Raw genomic sequence first — 21,115 nt, 5'->3', positions numbered from 1 at the left:
ACTAATTTCATTTAAATACACAGGTTGTGAGTGAAGTGGGATGCTCTCAGCCGAGCACAAAGATGTGCAGGGGTGGTCTTTCTGACTGAGGGGGCAAAGCCTCCTGGTCCCATCACTTCTCACTTTCTGGCATGCCCATGTTGAAGGTACAACAGAACAGAAAGAGCAGGAAGACAAGTACAAGGTCATCAACATTGGTATGTGTTACTAGTTAGACAGCAAATTTTGTGCTGTTTTGCAAGATCAAATTTCCACTACATATCAATACTTAAACAAATATATTACACATGCATAGGCTTTACCTAAATGCCTTTTAACAACTACAATGTCATTTTCATGGGAATTACTGTGAATGGAAAAAAAGTATTTATGCATAAGAGTGCTTGTTCCTGAATTACTTCTAATATCAAAAGTAGAAATCACTTTAATAATGAAGAAAATTGGATCATTTAAATACAGAATAATAATACATCTACTTGAGGGAATATTGAACAGAAATTAAAATCACATTTAATAAAATATTAAATATTAGAAACACAATTAAATGATGTGAGAAAAGTTATTCTTTAAATATTGCAAACCTAAATTATGATTTGCTTGCAGTCTTTAAAGGAAAACTACATATTTTAGTATAAAAAGAAATTGGAAATATATGCAGAAATTTATTAAAGATATCAGAATGTGAGATGATGAGATTGTGGGCAATTTTATATATTGTATTTAGTTTATTCAGCTTTGAATTTTTCAAATTTTTATAGTGTATATAAAGTAACAAGGCAGGCTAACAAAACTCACAAAACATTTTTTTATATTAGATATTATTAAATTGAAGCAAGTAAGTGTTTTTTTGTGTGTGTTTGTGTTGGGGGGGGGTGGTATACTGGGGATTGAACTCAGGGGCACTTGAACACTGAGGCACAACCCCAGCCTTATTTTGTATTTTATTTAGAGACAGGGTCTCACTGAGTTGCTTAATGCCTTCCTGTTGCTGAGGCTGGCTTTAGTCCTCCTGCCTGTCTCCACAGTCGCTGGGATTGTAGGCATGTGCTACTGCGATTAGCTGAAGCAAGTAGTTTTGAACTTTTTCCTAAAATAATATGATGCATGTATGTGTGTAAACTCAGGTAAAATTGTATTTACATAAGCACAAAATCTGATTCATTAAAAAACAGTTTAATTTTAATCAATTGTCAGAATATCCGTAAGTGATCATGTAGTCATGGTAATTTCTCAGTGTGGCAACCCATAAATAGGCTTGAAGAGCAACCAGAATGGAGCAAGATGTTTTTCCTTTACTGGAGGCTTTGCTAGAATCTCCATAATAGAAAAGACACAAAACAAACACATCTGCTCCATGAAGCTCTTCTGAAAATTTTAGAAATAACCAATTAGATTGCATGTCAGGCTGCTTCCATTGGGCACAGAAGGATTTTCTTTCTTTTTTTACAACTTAACAAGCAATTTTTGCTTAGTTGTGTAAACTCTCCACAGTCTCCATAGGCTGCCCTCATCATTTGTCCACTAATATACTTGACTCCATTTTTTCCTGCTGATATGTTGAACAGATTTTCTACTTTTTGGAATTGAGCATATAAAGACATAGTGTGCATTCATCCTATCCTCTGCTATGTCTTTTCAGTATCCATGATTTGTACATGATCTTTGCTACTTAGATATTTACACAGCTTGTTAAATATAAATTACTGGATATTAAAATTCAACAAAATGCCACAATTATTTATTTGACTTGAAAAGCATGAATTTTGTTTTTGTCCAAGATATTTAACTAGTGTTTGTTATAACAAAAGTTTACTCTTAGCAAAAGTAAATTAATTGCTAGTGACATTTCTGGTTCACATTTTTTTTAAAAATGAAAATATTAATTTAAAATGCTACCTGCCTGTTATAGTTTAATGGTTTGCCTTGATTGACAAAACGTTACTCATCATTGAATGCATGCATTTATTTAGAACATAGAAGGGATGACATTAGTTTAAATTTAGTTTTTACCACTTAATAATTTTATATATATATATATATATATATATATATATATATATATATATATATAAATCTACATCTCTGTATGTTAAATCTACATCATCATGTATGTTCTTAATTATTTATTTCAGCCTTCATGAAAATTAATGTAAAATCCTTGACAATTATTTTAATAAAAGAGACCTTAGACAAGCTTTGAATTTTAAACCATTGACACAAGATATTGAGGCTTCAAAGCTTTAGGCTGATTAATTTAAATATGTACAGGTAGCAATAATTACTTTAGAATGTGTACAAGAGCCAAAAGTTCTGTAAATGTCAAAGTAGCCAAGATACTTAGGAAGTTTTTGGCACATTTTTCTTTTTCAATTTTTGGTGGGGATGGGTACTAGGGATTGAACCCATGGGTGCTTAAACACTGAACCATATCTCCAACCCATTTTTATATTTTATTTAGAGACAGGGTCTTGCTAAGTTGCTTAGGACTTTGATAAGTTGCTGAGGCTGGTTTTGTATTCATCATCTTACTGCCTCAGCCTCCTTAGCTGCTGGGATTATAGGTTTACACCACCTCACCTGGCTGCCACCTTCTCTTTAGTTTGTACTTTGTTTCTATGAAATGATTCTGGCTTGTTTGTAAAACTGTCATAAAGATTCCAACATAACCACAAATATTTATCATTATAAAACTTTTACCTATGACACTGTGATGATTATTTAGTTTATTTTGAAGAATGCTTTATTTCCTCAAGAATGTTTGTTATTAGAAATTAAATTAAACTGATATTAATCTTGACATATTGAAAACAACTTGTGAATTTACTGAGTTTTTAAATAATTAACCAAACATTTTTAACTGTTAACATTCTTGTAAAGTTTAGAGGAAAGCAAAAAATTCCCTACTTTTATCAAAAAGACCACAAGTATATTATACAGGTCCTGTGTCTTTGACAATACATAAAAATTCATCCTACACAGTTTTTTTTAAAATCTACATTGTGCTTTTCTGTGTGGGTGGGTTTAATTTATTCATCCACTCAATTTTGGTGGACATTGAAATTGCGTTGAGCATTTAAAATTTTTATAACTCCTTGAAAATATTATTTGTGCAAAATGGTAATAAGTATATGTTGGATAAAATTCTTCCTCTAGGTTGTCCTCAGGTCTTTGAAAGTTGGATGGTTTTCATTGATTAAATTCTCTACTCCAAGGTCCTCTGTCCATAGCACACATGTACAACTCAATAAATTTAATTGCCTTCTGAGACTGTTCTGTGCACTATTACCGCTTACATTTATGACTATGGACTGGGTTCTTCTCTTAAAATGTCTATGAGTCGAGTATGAGAGAGCTTCACAGAGGCTCAAAACTCCACAAGAATTGGACTTTCAGGGACATAATAACAATCAAGTTGAGCTACAGAAAGGAGCCAGCACTTACCTGGATGAGGAACATAGCTATGTGATGGAATTCTCCACGGCCCCCCTGCTTTACAGGAACCGTCATAAAGAACTTACTGCCATCTCTAGAAAACACGGGCTCCTCATTCTAAAATACAGATAAGAATGTATATAAGAATGTGCATATAAGAATCCCAAAATGGCACATGAAATTTATGTTACCAACTACTGTTAAGTCAAGCATGGTGTAAAAATTACTGATTTAGAATTACTTTGGAAAAAATGGTCCAAGTATTTAAAAAACAAAGGGTATGACATTCAGCATTTTTTAAAATTGAACTTCGTGTGACAGTGCCGGTATTTATGTGAGTGGTACAAATGATGGGGAAGCTTATGCACAGTGGACAGACGTGACACTTTTAAATTGATTCACACAAAAACTTTCATGTGAAATTGTTTGGCAATTTATTCTTCATAGGTAAGGAAGACATGAACATCTACATCAGTTTATAAAATTTTTTAAAAATATAAAAGCTCATAACATAGTTCATATAGTTTTCAGAACTCTTTCATGCAGCAATTCTAGTTACTTGAAAATTCAATACTGAAAATGAGCACAAAATTACTTAAAATATGAATACGAAGAGGCCACAGAACTGGAAGTCATAGAAAATAATTTCATTCCAATTTCTTGTTCCATTGATTATCTCTCCACAAACACACAAACAAAATGCCCAGCCATAACTGTGATGAATTCCTAATTGATGGCATTTAATTAAACTATAAAGACATACTAAATAAATGAAATTATTTTTGAAAAGGAAATGATGAAAGTCACATTGAAAGATTGCTTTATCTTTCTTCCAGGAGAATGTTAAGGGAATGTATTTATCTGAGAGAACACTGAATTCCTTCCTATCAAATTAATGAGAGTGGTTATATACATGGTATGAAAGAAGGGCTTTGATATCGTTTAATCTGTAGATTTTTAAAATAGCTTTCCAGCCCTTTTAGATGACTTGTCCCTATGTTTTCTGATCATGTCATCTTGTCCTGCTGTTCCCTCCCCAGGCTCCTGACCCACAGTCTTCGTGATTTTTATTACCTTCTTCTAGCTCGCTCTCTTGTCTTCTTCGTGTCTCTGTTCCAATGTCACTTTATCAATGAGGAGTCCACTGATTATTTCATGTAAAGCATAACCAGATAAGCCAGGTCATCCAAGTCTACTTGACATCCTTTATCATCTTTTGCCTTCCTTCTACTTTTTAAATAGACCATCATTCAACATGCATTTTGTGTGTGTATGTATGTATGTGTGTGTATGTATATATATACATACACACACAAATTTATATATATATATATATATATATATATATATATATATATATAATTGTGTGTGTCTGCTATGAGTGCAAGCATGTAGATTTGAATGTACTTATTTAATTTTGTTCTATAATGTGAACCCCACAAGGCAGGAACCTTCAATGCTACATCTCCACCATTTGGGACAGTGACTTGTAAATTGTGCTTGATTATATTTTCCTAGTCTACATCATGAACACTTAGAAAACCAATAAATTGAAAACTCTAAAATACTATACAATTCAATGCCAGGAAAATAGCATTACTGGCATATGATAGATACAGACAAAATATTTGACTGAGTAAACCCCATTTTTCAACCATGATAGAGTCATTAATTCTATTTGTTCCATCTCCTATCACTCTATCTTTAGAGCAATTTTCCACGTGGAACAAACTTTCTGTTTTGTTCTTGGGGTACTTTATACTTTACTTTTTTAAAAAAAAATTAATTTCATGAGACATACACCATTTTTAAATTTCCCTAATTATAGAACCTCTATAAGTTAAGGAATCTCTCATTAGATATTCTAAAATGTATCCTGTATTTACCTCCTTCATGTCTTTATTGAACACTGTAAACTATTTTGTTGATCTATTAATTTGTTGGCTTACTCTCCTAGTCAATTTATAATTAAATTTGATTTGCTTAACTCTATTGGACTGGACACAGTAGGTGCCCAACTCATAATTGTTGAATAGATGAATGCATGTACACAACAGCAAAAAAAATGTTTGTTTCACACAAACATCACTCCATCTACCACACTTCCTACAGTATGTTAAACTTACTCAACATTCTCTCATAAGCTGAGCTTCATTCAACAGATAAATAGGCATTGTTTGGTGGGAGATACTCAGCATTTTCTCACTAACATCCCTCCTCTTCCATTTTGGTGCCTTCAAACTGGTTCAGAAAAAGAACAGATGAAGGGTTCTACCTGAAATGTTTGCTAGTCTTCAAAATTTTTACCACCAGCCAGTATCTGACTGGAAACATCTAACTGTGTACAGGTGGAGCCAATCTTTTTGTTGACTTTTATGACCCTAAGGAAGTCAGTGTTTCTGATACTCGTGGCACTGAACTTAGGTCATTGAACTTGTTAACTTGACCCAACATATTACATACCAGTCATCTTAACTGAAAGTCCCTTAAAGACCAGGCCAACCATGTCTATTTGTCTCTGCCCTTCCTACTATCTAGAAAGTGAGCATACAACTCTATTAAATTTCTGGTCATCTTAGAAATTTGCTTCCTCTCATTACTTCTAACCATGCTCATCCCTTCAATCTCATGTGATTCTAATCACTCAACAAAAAATCCCTTGGGACTTCTGAAGGAAAAAAAATAAGCTGGGATAAACTGCAAACTGTATTTTGTTCTGAATAATTAACAGCTGGATGCTTTTCTTTAAAAAAAGTTTCTATTAATCATTCACAAACTTGGAATTTTGAGTTTAAATATGTTGATGTCTGCTAAACTACTTTGAATGTCAATGACATTAAAAATGACAGAATAGATTCACATAAAGCAAGGCCACTCAGAATACATGAATTTCCATTAAGTTCAATTTTTCATTGTTTATATTTTCTATATTGAATTTAATTGAGAGTCCATTCTTGTCTGCAAAATCAAGGTTTCATCCAAATTTATCTTGCACATTGACTAGGGTAAAACTGTTTGAATTAACTGATATTTGTACATGTAGACAGATATATGCAGAATATAAATTTTAAAAAATACATATATATGTACATATATATATATATATATTTTCATAAATCTATACTCCAAGCAAGTATGGGTTTAACTTAATAACAATCCTTTTATGTTTTTTAATCCATTCAACAATTATTTGTGGAGTACTTCTTATATACTAGAACCCATGTTTGACATTGGGATTACAAAGAAGAGCAAAAAAATAAACATCCTTCATGCCCCTGAATCTTAATACAAAAATCACAAAAATAATGTATATGTTATATAAAATCTACACTTTAGGATAATACATACACGGATATGTAATTTGACTAGGGTGATTGGGGAAGGTAAATAAATATATTAAGCTGAGGTTTGAAAATAAATAGACTTCACAGAAGAAAAGGGAGTTGAAAGAATTCTGTTTACAAGGAATGGCATATGCAAAAGAGCCTTGGTTTATGAGGGCTAATGTATCTTGGATAGAAAATGGTTATAAAAATGATATGAGACAGGGTGGATTAAACAATTTCCAGTTTAATCCATTGTGGACCATCAAAGGATGTTGGTCATTATCTGAAGTACAGAAAGAGAAGATAAAAGTTGTTTTTTGAGTTGTAGGAATGGGAATATGAGGATAATGGGAATATGTTGGTTATATCAATCAAATGCATACTTCAAAAACTGTTGCTCAGCCAAACCATAGTGTGAACAGATTGGCAGGTGCCTGAAGGGTTGAGGTTTTGCTAATAAGAAAGGATTGTGGTGCTTGTCATTTGAACCTGGGAAATGTTTATGAACTGGATAAAAGTCAATTGACTTGATAGATCATTGAAAGTGTGAAACTTGATGATTAACTAGTTAATCTTTTTAATCACTAGATGGATAAAGATGCTTTTATTCCTGTGATGAAAAGAAATAACATCTATATAGAAGAAAAAGGTGTTCAGTTTGGATTTGGGGAATATGTAGTTATGTTTTACAGATTTAAGAGGAGATCCTAAGATGAATGTGGATGTGTCAGAACTCTCAGAAGTGCCTGGGGCTGTAAATTTGTAGGTTTCAAAATATGGAGGTAATTGAAACCACAGATGTGAATGACACCCAGGAAGAGAATATAAAATAAAGGATGACTGTGAAGAACCAAACCTAAACCATCCCAACTACATAAAGCATAACATTTCTCTTTTAAAAAGCAATGATGGAGTCAGCAGTGAAATGGATCCGACAGTATCCATTTGTGCTTCCTTCTGAATTGTCCAGTATGAGACTAGGTGTGGAGAAATGTGGTTTTCACACTATTGTACTCATCTCAATTCTAGGCTCATTTATGTCACACAATAGCACAGTGAGCTAGAATACATCTAAAGAAAAAAAAAGTGTTCATCTGAATAATATCCAGATGACCAATTTATGTGGAGGTTTGGATAATTTTCTGGGCAATTTGAATAATGCAGATAGTTTCCAGTTTTGATGGATTGCAACATTTTTTCCTTCATCTACACAAATGTTTACTTACATGAGTGATCCTGAAATTGGGTCCTAACAGTTATTCTGTAATCTATATTCCATATAAAACAGAAGTAACCTTTATTTTGCAAATGATGTCATAGAAAGCCCAAATCGTAAATACCTTAATGGGAAGGGATGATTTTGTCTAAACTATCAAAGCCTTAAAGTAATATTACTGAAATAACTTTCTAGAGTAAGAACACCTATACTATACCTGTTTGGAGAGCCAGGTGTCTGATGTCATCTCATATTTCTGAAACAAAACAATCGATTGCATGAAGTATCTAAGGCCAAAACAAGCATATACAATTCACCCTTTTTATACTGTTATCTTCAGACTACTTCATCCTCCATTCAAGTAGTGACACATTAAGAGAGATAACATTGTTATTACTGATTTAAAATGAATGAAAAGTAGTAAATTGGGATTAAACGATAATTTAATTATAAAGTTTTTTTTTGGTAAGATTATTTAGCATGCCCAGAAGTATATCACCAGAGACAGAAGATCATTTCCCAGCTATGTTTGATTACCTCATTCAAACTGTTTTGAACCAGCAGAGTCTGTCTCTTTTCACCTCTAGGCATCATCAGGAAACAAAATTATTAAGTCCTCCATGAAACTAGGCAAATAGCCAGGAATAAAATAAAAAATGGACCTTGTTCCAATATTCAATTTACTCTTAATCATTGCAATTTTTTTCATATTAGTAGTACTTCAGTCTTAAGAAAACCATCAAACCTTTGAAATTCCAAAATTGTAGATTTCTTTAAAACATTTTTGCAAATCGTCTGAACCCAAATCATATTGCAAGAAGAAAAATTTGACTAATTTCATCTCAATGAAATGTACATATATGTACCACATCTTAAATATGTGTAGGTAAAATGTTTTAGTAATGTTTCTGTGTACTGACATGAAATATCTTGTGGGTTTTTTTGAAAGAAATGATTCTATAATAAAAGTGTTCAAATTATCAAAACTATAAAATATTAGAGGTTTTCCTTATTTCAAATTTTTCATAGTAATTTATTGATAATTTTTATATCATTTTTCTTTTCTAAATTCATATTATTATTGCTTTATAACTGATCACTTTATTTTTTGAGGCATGATATCTGCATGTGCATCTTCACCACATGCAGATATCATCAAAACATCTGCATAAATTATTCTTCTATTTCCTATTTGTAATTCAGCAATAGCCATTCTAGGTCTGCTATAATTCAGACATAGAGAACACATACATAAAATAGTGACATGGCTGCTCACTACTACCACTAAGTTTTCTTAGAACCAGAAAGAGTCCAAAATTTCATGTACTACTATTTTTTTTTGTTTTGCTATTTAAATTAACTGGAAATAAAACCTTTTTAACTCTGAACAAGACATAGAAATAAAATAGAATATCAAGAAGATATTAAATGAATGATATGATAGAACTCCTCTATTTTCTTATAATATTTTAATTTATTCTTTTTAATTTATTCTTTTTATATGTTTATATGAATTGTAATGCATTCTGTTGTCATATATAACAAATTAAAATTTTTAAAAAATTTAAAAATACAAGAAACAAACAAAAATGGTATTTTCCAATGACCCCTACATAAAGTCATTGGCAAATACCATTCAGACAGTCTAAAATATTCCATCACAAATTTCACCAAAAAAAAAAAATTCTTAGACTTCACCCATTTGAAATTCTGTTTCTTCCAAATTTGGAAGACATATAATCTTTAAGTACCCTTCCAATCCTGATACTCTGTGCCCAATCTTTTTTTATTGGTTCTTTTTAGTCATGTGTGAAAATAGAATCCATTTATGGAAAATATCTTGCTCTAATTCATACCTCAAAACCTCTTCTTCTCCTTTCCTCTCCCTACCCCCTGGTCCTCTTGATCTTTCTGCCATTAACTCATAGTTATGTTTTTTTTAAATTAATGTCCTGTGGATTTACACAATGATGAGATTCACTGTGGTATATTCATATATATATATATATATATATATATATATATATATATATATATATATATGAAAGTTGTGTCAGATTCATTGCACTATTTTTTCTTTTTCAATGGTTGCTGTTATCTATACTCAACTAAAAGAATTCAGATCATCCTTACATAAAGAAGTTAACAGTCTTTCTCTGATTAAATGGAATATATGTAGGCCAATTTTTAAATTACTTAATGATCTGTTGAATAAGAAACCATATAGGACAGTGTATTAAATATATGGAGAAAGTCTACTCAGTCAATAATATAATAGGACAAATGAGGATGACTGAGATAAATTATCTAACAAGCCTAATGTGACAAGTGTTAGTCAAACCCAAAAAGTAAATGGTTGATTCTCCTACTTCATATCTACATCTATGCTCATCATCCCATTCTAAATGTTTTTATATTTCACTCTTTTATAGACTATTAAAAAGTATGTTTTATAAATGTTTACATATAATGAAATACACAAATCTGAAGTTCATAATGTGATGAGTTTGAGTGACTTGATTTATATCTCATAGATAAAAGTTTTTATGTTTCCTCTAAACTTCCTTCATGCTCCTTCCCAGAGGTTCCAAAATGGCAATCACTCTCCTGATCTTTCTCTCCATAGATAAGTTTTGTTTGTTGCAGTAACCCAGAAAATTAAGATCGTGCATCACACACACATTATGTGCTTGCTGGGGTGAGGTTTTCCTCATATCACATGCTTTGGAGATTCATTCATTGTTGGGTCTATCAACATTCCCTTGCTATTTCTTCTTAAATTTATAAGAATTCTCTCATATAGATAGGTCTTGATTTTTAAAATCCATTCCCTCTTAATACACAGAGTCACCAGTTTTTATCTATTGTGAGTAAAGTTTTAATGAAGTTCATTTAGACCTTTACAAATCTTTTGATAGACATTTGTTTTATTCCTTGGGTACTAAGTGGAATTACCAAGTAATTTTCATTCCTTTATATGTATACATACATATATGTACATGTGTATTTATATGTAAACAATGATATTTGCATATGTTTAACTTCATTTGAAACTGAAAGTCATTTTTTTTAAAGTAAGCATATCAGTTTACACTCCCACCTATAAAGAATTAAAATTCATCAACAGATAATGTTGCTAACCTTCTCATGGTTGTTTCAATTTACTAATGTTGTTGGTGTGTAGTGTTATCCTATCCTGTTGTTGAAAAACTTTATTTATCATCTTCCTTGTAATTTCTGTTCACATGCTTTGACATATTATTTGGATTTTCATTTTTATTGGTCAGATACACATTTTGCAAAATATTTTCCCTCAGTCTACAGTTTATCAGTTTCCTTAATGGAAATTAATTTAGAAATTTCTAATACTGATGAGGTCCCATGTGTTACTGTTTTTAGGATTATTGATATTTTGTCTGTTCAACACAGTGAAGTCATATTCTGTATTTTCCTTTAGAAGACTGCAAATTGTAACTTCGTGATTTATCTCAGGAAGATTAGAACTGTGATATAAAACAGAGGAGAAATATCATGTTTTCCTATTTGGATGCCAATTGTTCCAATAACATGTTTTTTCACTCCATTAAATGTTACAGTGTATCTATGTTGAAAATCAATTAATCATACAAATATGGGCCTAATTTCTATAAACTGTGTGAATCCGTTGATCTATTTGTATGTCCCTGTACCTCTCCTACCATCTCAAGGTTTGGGTAGCTTTGTAATTATCCTCAAACTCAGGAATTATGAACTCCTTCAACTTCTTTTATAAGATAGTTTGGGCTTTTTCAGGTCTGTTCATTTCCACATAATTTTTTAAAACCTTATGTGTTTCTACAAAAAGGGTCCAAGGAGACTTTATTTTGCATTATATTGCAATTACAAGCTTAATTTGTGTAGAACTGACACGTGAACAAGATTAAGCCTTTCAAGTACAGAACATGGACTAGCTTTCATTTTTTTAAGTCTTTTTAAATGCCTTTCAGCAATGTTGTAGTATTCAATATTGAAATTTTTCAGAGTATTTGTCAAATTTATACTTACATACTTAATGTTTTAAGGCTTTCTTGGTATTTTAGCATATGTCCTTCTTAATGTTATTAGTATAGAGAAATATATCTTGTATGTTCTGAATTATTTTTCATAACAGGTGTAAATTTAGACAATTTACGAGACTAGTTTAAATTCTTTATACCATTAGACATAATCACCCCTTGTTTATAATTTTCCATCATTTGTCATTATTGCCTCTTTTTCAAGTTTCTAAAACATTGAAGAAGATAGAAGCATGAATTTTCAAAACCAATAAAAAATTAGAACTATACTTTTAAAATAAACAATTTATAGCAAGTTGGTGTCATTGCATTCTTTACCTCTAAATAGTTTAGTCAATGTTTCCTATGAAAATTAGAATCTGCAACACACTCACACACATACACACACACACATAAACTTGCATTTGAACAAAAAATTTGAATTGGTGAACTAACCTTACAAACTGTGTTCTTTTGTTCTAGGTTATTTGCACATCCTACTTTTTATATACACAAAAGTGTCATCTGGAAATAAAGACAATTTCACTTCCTTCTTTTCTAACATTATAATATTTATATCTTCCTGAGATATTTTGACTAGAGCTTCTAATAATGTTTATATAAATATAAGTGAGAATGTATATCCTTGATTTATTGCTGATCTTTATGTGAATATGGTGTTTACCTATTGAATGAGAGCTATTTCATGAATAGATTATCATTTTTGTCAGATTGGGGATGTTTACTTCTACTTAGTTATGTTGAAAATTACCTGCCATGAATGCATACTGAATTTTATAAATTTCTTTTTCTCCATCTACTGAAATACTTAACTATATTTCTTCTTTTGTATCTTGTTATATATATATATATATATATATATATATATAATATTAGTTTTCTAATATTAAACCAATCATAAATCCCAGGGAGAGAACCCCTTTAGTCATAAGGTACTCATGACTCCTCCATGAACAGTGCTAGAGTCAAGTGTAAATAAGTTTGGGAACTTTGTGATACAAAACACCTGTCCTTAAATATATCTAAGCTATATATCTCGTTACGTGAATTATACTCCTAAAACTGCTGGGTAGCTAGTGCTCCCTCTCAACAAAATTCTAAATTTCAATTTAGAATGTTTTCTCTCATAATGTCTTTTCAAGTCTGTTACTGATATGTAACACAATTTTACTAGGCTTGGGCTCCATCTCCTTACTCTGTGGTCTAAAAGTTTTGCCATTAGATGGCTAGGGATGTGGTTCAGAGGCAGAGCAGTTGCCCTGTTTCTCCTAATGCACAATATGGGAAAATAGGTGTTTTATATAATCAATATATACAAACAGTTATATATAAAATATGCATATATATATAAATATATATAATATATGTAATATTTTTGTGGTAGTATCCCAAAGAAATGCTAATCTACAATGGGTATTTCATCTTTCCTAGAGCAGATGTTTCAAATGTTAAATAATCTGGGAATCCTTTTTTTTCTCAATTGCATAACACCTACAATTTAATCTAATTGCCCCATTTCTTCTACTGAGAACTTTAAAAATGACATATGTTGAATTTACTGTTCAGTTTATAAAAACTGAGTTTAGAAACTGAAATACAATTTACTTTTAAAACAGTTTGGTCCAAGAGCCTCATTTTTTTTGTTTATATTTACTTAATTGAAGGATAAAGAAGTGGTTATGTTTTGGTAATCTGAATTATGAAAGTGTTTAAAAAAGTCCAGGAAGAAATTTTGTAGAATCCCAAGTTAATCAAAGACAAGAGGTAGAGAAAATTTCAACATTTGAGAAAGACATTTATGTAACTTAGACTACCCTTTGTCTCTCAAGAATTCACTTATTTTTTTAAAAAGCTGAATTTGTTCTCTTCTGCTTATCATTGACACTGCTCAAGAATATACTCAAGTATATACTTTTAATGGGAATAGATGTTTTCTAACTTCCTGTGAAAGTTAATATCAAAGACTTTTTTCAAAAAATTTCCTGATTTCTCTGAGTAAAGAAGGATTAACTACTTTGTTTCAATCATAGAAGAAAAGTAATCATACTCACCCTGCTACAGGCACCAGTGGTGGTCTCACAGACTGTGAGGATGGATATGTTCTGAGGTCGGTTCAACCATCTCACCACTGTCTTGGTATTGCTTACCCACTTAACCATAGTAATATAGTATTCTCTAGTTGGGAAACAAAAAATTAAAACTTATGTTTAGAGCTAGAGAATCTGGGTAGAACCAATAACAGATATTTTATTTTATATGCAAACATAACTGGAAATATTAAAAGGATGCTATTTCATATAATTTCTATTATATATACATATTTATTCATACAATCTGATATTTTTAAATATGTACACATACAAATGCAAATAATGTATGTAAGCATATGTTCATACACACACATATGTAAAACTTGAAAATGTATTTGAAAATCATTGATTCCTCAGAAAAGCAATTCTTGAAAAAAAAAAAAATCAGAAGCTTGACTTCTAATGGAAAACATCGATTGATTGGTGCTGATACCTGTGCAAAACAAGAATATATTTTTAAAACTATTTAATCTCTGTTTCTTTAAAAACACAATCAATAGCTAATTAAATGGTAATGCTTAATCTTGGCTTTATAATTTTGTCTTGTGAATGACCTTCATGTTGTTTCACTTTATATATGAGACTTTGCCTACAGACCTGTAAATGGTCTATTTTGGTCTTTTTTAGTTGTGGATTAAGAGCCAAATATTTTGTTTGCAACCGTTTTATTTTTCTAAATATATTAATTTTCTTACTTATTTTAAACATTTTAAAAACAATGTTTTAAACATTTTAAAACAATGAAAAAGAAATCAAACATAAGGAGATGAGTGACTATTAAATTTTTAATATAGTAAGGATGTTAATTAATAATATCCTGAAGGTAGTTTGAGATTCAGAAAAACTGATATGTTTTCTATGATGACACATTGCAGATTGTATATTTGGAAATAATATCCAAACACCCACACAGAAAAATGCAATCATCAAAAATGATTTGATTGATGGCAAAATGACATCTATTCTTGTCCAGTTTCAGAAGACACAAGTTTCTTTAGAAATGGCCTACAAAATGCCATCCATGGACATTGTATTAAAACTAGACATAGGGAAAAAAAAACCCTATATAGTAAAAACTTTGTGATACAAAACACCTGTCCTTAAATATATCTAAGCTCTATATCCAGTTAGGTGAATCATACTCCTAAAACTGCTGAGTAGCTACTGCTTCCTCTCAACAATCTGTTACCCATCAAAGAGAAGACATCATTTGGAGGGCCAGCATCATCTGTCATAGAGTGAAGCCTACAATATTTTCTTCAAAAGTCTCTTAAAGAAATCTGGCAGCTTTTACAACCAGCTGAACCCCACTTGAACCTCCAGGAAACCATAATTGGAAGTGCCCTAAATAGTGTTAGCAAGACAACTTTGAATGAAATAAATAGCTATTTTAGGTATAACCTGTGACTTCATGGACCTTATAATCCTGTAACAAACAATGTCTTGCTCATTTTCACTGTTTTGTTTAAGCTAGTTTATTTTGTGTACATGATCATATTTAGGAGCATTATATTAAAAAGCATAAAATATATATTAACATTTAATACATTACATAGAAAATGAAGTTTGGAGAGAAAAGATAATGGATACTCTACTCAGTCCAGAAAAGAAGTACTGAATTTTAACAATATATATTTCTGACTGATGGGTATAAGTATTGTTCAAATTTAGGTTAAAAAAATTAACATGAATATTGTAAACACTGCTAAAACAACTGCTAAATCAAGGAGTTCATAATTTTGGGAGAAAATGTAGATAGGAATGAAAGTTGATTTTCAAAACTGGTCAGAATTGTCTCAGTGAGCTAAAGCAAATAATACATTTTAGGCACAATGACATGACAAAGTAACGAATGATTTTAAAATAAAAATAACAACAGAATTTAAATATTCACATCATTTCCCTTTTAAAGTAGTATTCAAATGAAAAGTTGCTAGAAAAATCTTTGCAATACCTTTACAAATACTGACGTATTTATATCTGTTACTTATGAAGGCAAATGGTGACTTTTAAAAAGAATGTAACACTTGGAAAACTGTTAAAGGCAACTAGTGCAAGTCTGGTGAATAATTGAATTTTTAAGGGACACTAAGTTAGGTGTAAAATTATTAAGCTAAAATCATCAACTTGTAGTCACACTATTACATTGCTCTTTGAGTAAATGATGTAATTTTTGTGTGTTTGTACTCATTTCACCTTGTGTTAATAAGAAAAATTTAATCTGATGTGAGATACCTTAGTATACACCTCATTTATATTTAAGGGTGACCTTGCACATGGTAATCACAATCTTTGTAGTGAGAGTTCTCTCCAAAATCAAATGTGTACAGTCTCATATGGAGTAATTTCCAGGCATTCAAGTATCTATATTAAAGTATTGGAAACACCCAAAATGGAAGGTAAAGTAGACCTTGATGTAGGCAGAGAAGAAATAAACATGTTCCAGTAAATAGATTCCTGTATACCTGTTTCCCATGTCCCAGGATCCTAAGTGCACATCTCCCTGCAATTCACATGGACATATTCTGTGTGATTAAAAGCATTCAGGCTTTCTCTGCATGACAAAGTAGTTTCTAGTAGTACCCTTACCTGGAAAGGTCACACTTCTTGACCTGCCTGCTGCAGATGTAGCTGTCCTCCTGGAACTCCATCTCATGAACATATTAGATCTGGTGTTCCACAACCAGTAGCCAGCAGAAGTGTCCCTTTCTTAAACTGGCTTTCCTGCTTGTTCCTAGTCTCCATGGCTCTGGATTTCCCAGGAAGTCCTCGAGGATCTGGTCCTCTTGAGCCACAGAGACAGAGACAAGCGGGTTAGAGGGATTGTACTCAAGTCAACAGAGACTTTCTATCAGCTGGGTGGTCTGGCACAGCAGATCTAATTGTCCACAACAGGGTATATGGAGTGGAGGCCCTAGCATCACCTGCAGACAGGTGTGTTAGCAGTCACACCTGTGTTTTATTTGACCTTGTGTCTAATCACTGCTTTATGTTCACAACATACTATTTGTAGATATAGATTATGTGTTCACAACATAATCTTTGTGCAAATACATTTACTCTGGGATCATTCTCTTTTAGATAAGCCAGGATTTCTGCCCAGAAGTGTACTGTGACAGCATTCATGACTGGCTCTCAGTGAGCATTCTCCAAAGACCACTGTTAATAGCTATGTGCTACTTGTAAAAGGGTCACTTAGGACACTGTCATGAACACAAATGAATCTATTAATTAGATTTTCTTAAAAGGCACAAATACTCCTTGGAAGAATAAGAGATGTAGATTAGAATACTTCAATGAAATAGAAAGAGAGAGCATGATAGTATCAAGCCCGAAGTGACAGGAACAATATTATAGTGTCACATAAATGAAGCAGGTAGAGAATAATGGACCACAAAAGGTGAGTTGCCAGAGACAGATATCAAATAAGTCAAATAATGCTGAAGACTTGGGCTAAGGAGAAACCAAAGACAATTACATTTACTGTTCAGACTGGAGAGGTCTAAACACAGACGATGTTGTGTCATTTTCTTCCAAATAATGGGACACACACCTAATCTATGAAAAAAAAAATTGGTATGATTCATTATATAAAAAAAAGACTTTTCATTAGGACATGGCTATACATTTTTAAACTTATAGCTACATTTTCTAATAAATGCACTGAATGCTTATAATACCTTAAACTCACAGGGCAACAATCTGGAAAGTAGCTCTTTCTCACAAGATGAAATGACTCCTCTAGTGTCCACCATTATTTCTATGGGTACCCAAGCAAGGCCAATGTCTTAGGTCCTACTGTACTACATTATTTTCAGAATAATCACAGACTATGATTCAAATAAAGATGAACTAAATGGTGATGAGATGAATATGTAATGAATTACTATTGAAGAAATGCTGCATTCATATTCTAAATTTGTTTAATTAAGTACTTTAGCTGAACTTTGGATGCATAAATAAATAGGTAATAAATGAAGAAAATGAAGAAGGCAAATGAAGGCAGAAATTGAGAAAAGAAATTATGCCTTTACCCAGGCTATCTAATATTTTTTTATTTCTTTTACAAAATCATATAAATGAATTAAAATCTAGTTAGTTTATAGTGTTTGGCTACAGTATAAGCATCTGATTAAAGAGAAAGTCTAGCACATGATGATGCTAGCCTGAAAATCTTTTTCTATTATAATTATAATCACTAGTTGTTATATATAGATAAACCAGATATCCAAATTAAAAAAAAAAAAGAAATGACCTAAAAACTTCAGTTCAAAACAAATATTTTTACTCTCAGGTGGAAGTCATGGAATGTAATTTATAAGGTAGCTCAAGATATTAAAGGACATCTTCCTACATTTGTCTTATGCATCTTTCTTCTATATAGGCAGGAAAAAAATAATTGAAAAGAAAAAGAATATCATTTATAACTTCACTAAATAATAAAATATGGCTCACTTATTGATTGCCATAATGTAGAAATTCTGAAGATTTAAAAAAGGTAATAGCTGTTATATAATATACAAAACATGCAAATCATTATAAAATAATTTATATTTACTTTAAAAATTATATATCATATGGTTTATATATATATATATGATTTATGTATTGTTATTAAAAAATAAGGCAATATCTAAAATTATATGTTAGGTACACAAACTCAAAAAACAAACAAAAAAAACCCCAAGAAAATCAGAGGGGTCATTTAACGATGTGACAGATTTAATAGGGTTTGGAGAAAGTATATCACTTATAGATCAATTGATACCTGTTTACATTTTTGCAAATAGGAAACAAAATTATGGACAGCAATTAACTAAGTTCTGTTAGAAAGAAACATGGATATTGTATAAGTGAACCACATGGCTAAGATTTAAAAATAAAGAATGAAACCTATAGATTCTTAATTCAAGATGAAGGTGGAGCAAGTTTGTCCCTGAGAGAGGTCCAGAGCCTTGAGTTGTGCCAGGTGACATTGTGAAATGGTGGTGGACATTGAGTCAGACACTCAGCCATTTCCTTCCAATTCAGAGCATCATACAACTCAGAGGAAAGGAGCTAGGGGCCACACAGAATGTGAATATTTCTATGATTGCTTCTCCTGTGACTAATTCCTCATGGCTGATAGACCAAGTTCAGAAAGACAAGTTTCTGTTTGATTTGGTGAACCCAACCACATTATATATGCCACTTCAGATTGAATTTTAGGTCTTCCATTACAATGGAGATGAACTGCTCTGTGACTTGATGACCTATTTTCCTCCAAGGCTACCAACTAGCTTCGAGGTTCTATTTGAACCATATAATATTTCTGAGTTTCATCTTTCACATCAAATAAAGAAATAAAAAACAGTTTATATTAGCTAGTTAAGGAGGGGCTTTTCAGAGAAAGCATCCCATAGATTTTTATTACCTTTTCAAATGGAAAAAATTTTCATAACATCAATCCAGGCTGCAAAACCTGTAAAACCCCAAGTAGGATGAGGTTTCCCTCACTATGTCAACATTTTAATGAAAGTTCTGCTGCAATCAGTCAACCTGCATTGATTATATAGACATGATCAAAACAAAATTTGAGCTTAGCCCAAATCATTCAATATAGCATGAAACATTTTCCTACCTGTTTATACCTTCTCCCAGACTCTGTAAATTTCTAAAGGTCTGCAACATTTGAAAAAAAATCTCCTTTGAAGTATGAGGCCATTCGGAATTTTGTAATACACATGATTATTTGATTATTTGTTCACTAGGGAAAACTTTGCTAATATTAAATTTATGCTTCTGACACATAAAATGTGCTTCTTTTCTCCCTGCTCAAACTTTTTAAAAATGAAGGCTTTTGAGGTAGGGTAAGTGGAAACAAAATCTCATTAAATTTCTCTGCCTGGAGAAAAATGCTAGTGAATCCTTGGCAAGCTGTGGGGAGGAGGTTGAACAAACAAACAAATTTCAGGGAGATTATACTCTTTTAAAGAGCACCATTAAAAAAAAAAAAAAACCTGGAGTGACTATTTTCTAAAAGAAAATTCAGTTCAAAATTATCCTTTGTCCTTATCTCTTTGTCACATCTCCAGCAAAAGACCCAGTTCTCAGTATCAGTATCTTTAGTCATTTTAGATGTTGCTAATCACCTTGAAACTAAATGCGTCTTGGGAACAGCCAGACACCCAGAATGACTTCATTCTTCACTAATGGAGGCAACCTCAGCTTTATTTTCAAGTGGAATTGTTGAGCTGATCACATCTCTCTCTAAATTGCAACAAAATGATAATTGGATTGAAAATATCTATTTCCCTGTAAAAGTGAAATTGAAATTGCATACCTTGATTTAAAGCTGTCGGGTGGCATGAGTTCCAAAGTGTGCGTTGGTCCATATAGGTTTACAACATATAATTTTATTGTTGGGTTCACTTGACCTGCCTTTGAGAAAATGAAAGTTGTAATGCGAGTATATTAAGCATTAGGCTACATTGAGAATAAAAGAAAAGCATTTTTTGACTCGTTTACTTTTTTGTGTTATGGAGGAAAAAAGTTTAATTTCTCGGAAGTATAAATGATTTTAAATTCAATGACTTGATTGCTTTCAATTGTTTCTGCAGATTGCTGCTTCTCAAAGCGTTTTAGTCAGACAATTAAAGGTGATAGGAAATCATGATGACTTTATTCATTAGGCTGGGCTACCATGTTCTTCCATAGAAAGGCACCAGAAGGGCTGGCTGTGCAAAACAACTAGTAGATCAAGTGACTACTCACTAGACAGCATGCAGTGGGGGAGATGTGGCTAACTCAAAAGGAGAGAAAGATATGAGGAAGGAGAAAAGGAAGGAGAGAAGGAAAGAAGATAGGAAAAAAGATAGGAAAAAAAAAAGAAAAAAAGAAATCCTATCTACATACATGATTATCCTACCCTCATAGAGCATGTGTCACATCCTTAAAACTGTAGAAAATCCAATGTATTCCATTGAATTCATATATCTGAAGTTTCTTTTATACTTT

The 21,115-nt window shown here is 31.7% G+C and overlaps 1 protein-coding gene across 4 annotated transcripts in view; it reads right to left on the bottom strand.

Moving 5' to 3' along the window:
- The window catches only part of Dpp10 (dipeptidyl peptidase like 10), a 1,268,842-nt gene that overhangs the window by 65,034 nt on the left and 1,182,693 nt on the right, over positions 1–21,115 (bottom strand). For all 4 annotated transcript variants that reach the window (XM_040294095.2, XM_078017228.1, XM_005315927.4 and 1 more), the window contains exons 10-13: positions 20,442–20,539; positions 14,081–14,204; positions 8,192–8,230; positions 3,442–3,549 (exon numbers count right to left, since the gene is read on the bottom strand). In XM_040294095.2, the coding sequence (XP_040150029.1) occupies positions 3,442–3,549; positions 8,192–8,230; positions 14,081–14,204; positions 20,442–20,539 (369 nt within the window). The remainder of the gene's footprint in view (positions 1–3,441; positions 3,550–8,191; positions 8,231–14,080; positions 14,205–20,441; positions 20,540–21,115) is intronic.

This window comes from Ictidomys tridecemlineatus, chromosome 7 (genome assembly GCF_052094955.1).
Source record: "Ictidomys tridecemlineatus isolate mIctTri1 chromosome 7, mIctTri1.hap1, whole genome shotgun sequence".
Lineage (NCBI taxonomy): Eukaryota > Metazoa > Chordata > Mammalia > Rodentia > Sciuridae > Ictidomys > Ictidomys tridecemlineatus.
Note: the sequence above shows the minus strand (reverse complement) of the source record. Positions and strands in the feature narration are given on the sequence as shown.